At 46.8% G+C, this 5,899-nt stretch overlaps 1 protein-coding gene and 1 long non-coding RNA gene across 2 annotated transcripts; both read left to right on the top strand.

The window, feature by feature from the left end:
- On the top strand, positions 1-3,136 carry LOC144105273 (uncharacterized). The gene is made up of 2 exons (XM_077638417.1): positions 1-91; positions 2,701-3,136. The coding sequence occupies exons 1-2, from the start codon at positions 80-82 to the stop codon at positions 3,034-3,036; spliced, it is 348 nt and encodes a 115-aa protein (XP_077494543.1). The 5' UTR covers positions 1-79; the 3' UTR covers positions 3,037-3,136.
- Positions 3,137-4,769: 1,633 nt separating this feature from the next.
- On the top strand, positions 4,770-5,666 carry LOC144105274 (uncharacterized). Its single transcript, XR_013308745.1, has 2 exons — positions 4,770-4,812; positions 5,404-5,666. It is a non-coding gene; the product is annotated as an uncharacterized LOC144105274 (long non-coding RNA).
- Positions 5,667-5,899: the final 233 nt, after the last annotated feature.

Raw genomic sequence — 5,899 nt, 5'->3', positions numbered from 1 at the left:
CTGGTATATAAACTCCCGACAGCTCCTGGACACAGCACAGACTCTTGGAGAGCGGACCACGAACAGCACAGGACCTACCATGAAGACCATTGTAAGTAAAGCTGTCCCTCCTTCAGCGCCGCTGGGGATTCCTCTTAAGAGTAGTGTGTCCGGTAGTGCTGAGTGAGTTTCACTCAGTCCGGCAGCGCGATGAATAGCAGCGGTGGCAACTACGGCTTTGAACCTTGCGGAAAGATGTGCACTTTTGTCAAAAGTATACAACCCTAGGCGTCTCCTTGTGAGCCCTGCAGCGCGTCTCCCCTTGCGTACTCAGAGACTTCAGCTTCACGAAGGCGGGAGGAACTTAAGTCGTCAACCCTTGCAAGCTCAGGATTGCCAAATGTTTTTAAGAACCCCGCAACACGGCTTGTAAGCGAACTCCTTGGTATCTGTATTTTTGATAAACACTGTACATGCCGGTTGCTCTAGCTTCCACCGCGGTTACGGAGGCAGAGGAACAATGTCCTGGAGCGTCGCTGCGAACAGATCACGAACGTGAACGGAATTTAAATACCTGCCAAATTTTCACTCCTAAAGGGTGTGAGTTGAGTCGAAGCCTGTCATCGGGAAGTCTAACGCTGTGCAAAATTGATCTGTGTATCGTCCGTAGTCCGTGCAGACTCCGGCTCTAAGGTAATGCTGTGCCGTGTGCGCCATCGTTGCTGAAATCAGACGGAACAAGCCCCCTCTACGAGAGAACTAGCGGCATAATGGACAGAACATACAAGGATTATTTACTTTAAGGCAATGTGTGATATAAGTCGTCCCGACCAATGTCACTATTTCCAGACAATAGCTGTCATGAGGTGTGCGCAGTGAATATCGCACATATGGCTGTTTTCGTGAGCACAACGCACTGCAAAACATCAGCAGGGAGCAGTTATTCTTTTAGACCAGTTGGTTTTTCCCGAAAAAAAAAATGTTATTTGATATTTGTTGCATTAAAACTAAACCATAAACTTCACCAGCGTATTCCTTCATCTTATTTTCTTATCAAAGTATATCATCATGATGTCATTGTTCTGGCGTATATTTCAGTTATTTGTATGGGCTATATCTGGACATGGTGGGTGGAACAGCGCGAACAGACGAGAGACGAGAAGAGAAAAACGCAGACAAGCTTTGACTCGCAACTAATGCTTTTATTGAGAAGAACATACATTTTATACCCAAGAAACACGTGACATATCAGTAACATAGCAGTCGCGCTGGCACTTTCAATGGTTACATCGCTACACACTTATCAGCCGCAAGGTGCACTCTCATCAACAACGAGCCTCCCCCCCCCCCCTACTTTCAGTTCATGAATTATCTAAATTTTACCTCCTTATCAACGAGAAACCAGGAAGGCTGGCTAACACACTCTGCTTGTCTTTTTCGAATCAAATATGCCTCTACTATCTCCCTAGTTGTTTTATCTCTGTGGTGAAACAAAATCTTTGTTTTGGTGACCAAGGGGCGGCATTTTTTCTTTTTCTTTTCCTGTTTTCCACACTCGCGGCAGTGACCTTTCAGATGGGAATAACTTGAATCCGAGAGTGAATTCAAGTGTTCCCGCAAACGTATATTAATGCAACGGTCGGTTTGGCCTATGTAAACTTTCTTTCTGTTCGCCCTGTTCCAGCCACCATGAACTGTTACCAACTCGCCCAACTTTCCATTCTTCTTCTGTGTAACCATATCTGGACCTTGGCTTAGTGCAGTATTTAGTATATTCACACGGCAGAACATTTAGCTCTCCCGCAGTTCATATATGGGCCCTTAGTTGCTCCCTTTGCGAAACTTGACGCCAGCAGCGCGGGAAAAAAAAAAACGGCAGCCAGATTTCACTTTCAAGAAAAATGAGGTAAATACAGCAGGTTGAAAATGCACGTCTGAGAACGTGTGTGTCGAGACGGCGCCGGAACAGGAGAGTCCATTATCGACCTCATCGCTACGTTAGAACCCTAGAGATCCCCGGCTGCCCGTAGAGGACCCGGGCTGCTGGCGTTGGTTCTGAACAAACAGAAGCCGCCAAACTCTTCGCGGCGCCCATACTCGAGCTCGGTAGGCTTTCCAATGACAGGAACCCTGAGAGGGTACCAAGCGAGGAGCTCCCGTGAAAGCGTATACAGTTTGTTTTTCTTGTCACTTTACTTTTCCTTTAACGCCGTTTTTCGCCTACCGTCTCGATATCGATCGCCCGGAGCTTGCAGTGCGTCACGTTTGTTTGCTTCTTGAGAAAGTGCTTTATGACAAGGTCTCATGGGACTCCTAGCTAATGCAACGACGCCTGTCCTTTTCATTGCACTATGTCTTCAGCCTGAAGTAATTCCACCAACGTAAGAGGAAATAACTTCAAGGAAACAATTAAATAATGTTTTGCCGATATCTCAGTACACATGCATATGCATTGTTGCTGCCTTTCCTTAACACAGATTAAGTAATGCGCGTATTGGTTTACTCGATGTTTGGGAGATGACATGAGCTCTCCTGTTTAAAAGCTGTCCCAAGAGGATACCGCAAAGTTAAGCAAGTGTTTACGTCATCATCTTACAATCAAAATCAAAAATATTTGAAACACCTGAAAATTAGCCTTCCAGCTTCTGAATGCGCCGATGAAAGCCGGGAGAATAATGTTTATTAACTAGCCACTCACTGTTCCTGCTATAACACCGACAGGTCTACACTGCTGTCCTCCTTGCTCTGGCCGCCGTCATGGTGAACGCCGGCTACGGGCACGGCGGGTACGGTGGATATGGTGGGCATGGTGGATACGGAGGCCACGGTGGCTACGGAGGCTACGGCGGGCATGGTGGCCACGGCGGTCACGGCCATGGCGGGTACAGCCACGCTATCACGCACTTCTTCGACAACCAGCGCGCTCACTACGGACATGGTCACGGTGGATACGGCCACGGAGGACACGGAGGCTACGGCCACGGTGGACACGGCGGTTACGGCCATGGTGGTTATGGTGGTCACGGTGGATACGGTGGTCATGGCTACCATGGCTAAGGCCAAGGAGGCATCTCACTTTCTGTAAAGATCGAAAATTCTTTGAAGTTCAAAATGTGTGAATGTCTTCGCGTAGGAAAATAAAAAAAATGTTTTGTAAGCCCTCAATAAGGACTTTTCTTTCTACGAGCTATTCGGTGGATGCTGCGGATACTAGCTTCGCATACGAATAGCAAAGCAGTTAGTGTCGCAGTCAAGCCGGAGGCAGAAAATGAGCTGCTTGCCTCTGGAGCGACACGCTACAGCTGCATATGTTTTAAGAGCAATTATGCATTGAAGAAGGCTTTCTGGTCGCCTTTGTCATGCGTAGCTCCGACTTTCGCTGCTAAAACTGCGCCCTCATCAAAATTTAGATAAACTCTTGTCGAAAACATGGTTGCCTACCAAATAAACTTTCCATGCAATTATGCTTTCGGAAACACTCTTAATGTAGATTCAACCGTGCAGTACAGGACATCACAAAGACGAGCACGCAATGAATGTTTTTACAGCGTTGATAAGTTTAACCAGCCGAAAATGGGGAGAGTTATAAGGACGACGTGCAAATATTTATCGCAATTCACTGAAAATCGCTACTGAAACAAAACTTCATAGCTAAAATTAAAAAAAAAACAATGGCTCTTGATCACGAGTGAAGTTTCCAGTCGGGTGAAATTTTTTTCCCACATTGCAGAGGACACAGTGAACTGTTTTATGCCTTGCTGTCCTAACTACAAAGATCTAAGTCATCCTCTTTTCCGACTAAAGCCATCGAAGAAATCCATTTGTGCGGCGACACGTAGTGCAGTAAGACGCGTAACTAGTATGTTTGGGATAATAGAATTAGAACGTCAGGAAGTTGGTTGTTAAAGTTCTCTAAAACGAGAACCTCGCCGTCTTGTTTCTTTTATCTTAAACTTTTTTTTAACGCCTGTCATAACGAAAGTTGGAGTTGGAATACTGGGTGAGGGACTCCAGTACCTTAAACGCAAGCACAACCCTTCCCTGCCTCCTCCGCCTCTTTCGGGGTTTTTGTAGCATGTAACAAGGGCGGCCCTGTGCGCACCAGTGGGGCCTTGACCATAATGCCAGCCATACGTCACGGCATTCTCCCCGGAATTGCCGCAGGTCCAGCTCTCTGAAATCGCCCTGGCCCAACCCGGGCCGCTCGAGCAAATCGCGGGCTCGTTAACACGACAAGCGGACGACAAAAAATAATAATAAAAAGAAAGACAACAGACAGAAACAAGCACAGTTGCAAGCGTGTAAGTGCAACAAAGTTCGTTTCTCTTGTAAATGGACACAGCCGGCGCGAGCAATCAAGGCAGCGCTAAGAGTGGGGGCGGAGGGTACGAAATCGCCCTTACACGAGAATGTGCGTCTGGTACTTGTTTTTGCCGTTGAATTTTGTATTTGTTACTCTGTGACTTTTTTCTGCTCTCAGACTTGAGGAGTGGGGCCACGGGTACAAGCTTGAGCTGTTCTTAGGCAACGTAGAATTCGCGCAAGAAACATTTTAAATAAATGCAAAAAGAAGGAGGAAACGAAGGCGGGTGGGAATGTTCATGGCCTGCTTGACCCTTAAACAAAAATATATAAAATAATATAAAGAAGAAATTTAGTGCGACGTGGAGAGGGAAAGGCGAGTTTTATTTCATTCTTGTTGTTTCTAACAACAACGAGAACACGTGGGCAAGTATGCTGGCCGTGCTTGGGTATATAAGGAGGCGACAGGTCCCTACGTTGACAGAGACGTGCCGTCCTCAAGAAAAGAAGGATATCAATATGAAAGTCACCGTAAGTGGCATTGCTCTTTTGATCAGTTTTGCACGGCTGGTAGTCAGGGGTAATCCGTGGCTGTCAAACGTGTACTTGTGCTGAGGCCCCACATTGCGCAATCCAGGAAGAGGCACAGCTTTTGGCTTGTTTTCAATAGACCTAAAGATCACTCATTTTTCAGTTCTGTGCATGCGGATATACTCCATTTTCTGCAATACTTCCCTACAATCGTTATACCAGGCGTTCAAGTAGAACTCAACGAATCTCAATGTTCCAGCTGCAGTTCCTTAGACCTTAAGCCTCCAAGCAGTGAATGAGAAGTTTCGCAGCGGCGTATTTTTTTTTTTTTTTGTAAGTGACTGGAGCGTCAAGGCATCTCTTCGCGGCTTCGCTTGCTTTTTATATACACGTAATACTTGACGAAATCTGTTTTGAACATGCATTGACTGTAGTCGTGTCAACCAACGAACTTCACCGAAATACTACTTCAGTGCCGAAGATTTCCATGTAAGCCATGCGCTTTCCGGAAAGTAAAAGCTACCAACTGTCTGTTACTGTTTAGCGATACTTCTCGTGAAAGTGCTCTTTACTAAAAATTCCAAAACACAGGTGTGCCTTCTCGTCGCTTTCGCCCTCGTGGCTGTGACCTCGGCTGGCTACGGCTTCGGATACGGCGGTTACGGCCTGGGCTACGGCGGCTACGGCCGAGGATATGGCATCGGACATACCTACTACTTCGACAACCAGAGGGCCGCGCCTTACTTCTATGGGGGCTATGGAGGATACGGGGGATACGGTGGATACGGACTCGGATACGGCGGCTATGGCCTCGGCTTCAAGGGCTTTTACGGCTGATCGTTTTATGCAGACTGGTAAGTGTTTTCTGGAAATGATACTTAAGAATTCCAAATTTCTTCCCGGCTCTCTTTGTGCGACGGTTAACGTTTCGAGTAATGGGTTGTACACAACAACAGCAACTTAAGGCAGTGACGACGACACGAGCTCCTGAGTCAATTGTGTGTTTGTCAGGACTGCATTGGGAGACGGCCATCAGGCGCATGCAAATGCTGCAGTGCGAAATTACGCGCTTTTATCCTTGAAGCAC

This window comes from Amblyomma americanum, chromosome 9 (assembly GCF_052857255.1).
Source record: "Amblyomma americanum isolate KBUSLIRL-KWMA chromosome 9, ASM5285725v1, whole genome shotgun sequence".
Taxonomy (NCBI): Eukaryota; Metazoa; Arthropoda; class Arachnida; order Ixodida; family Ixodidae; genus Amblyomma; species Amblyomma americanum.
This window is presented reverse-complemented; position numbering and strand designations above follow the sequence as displayed.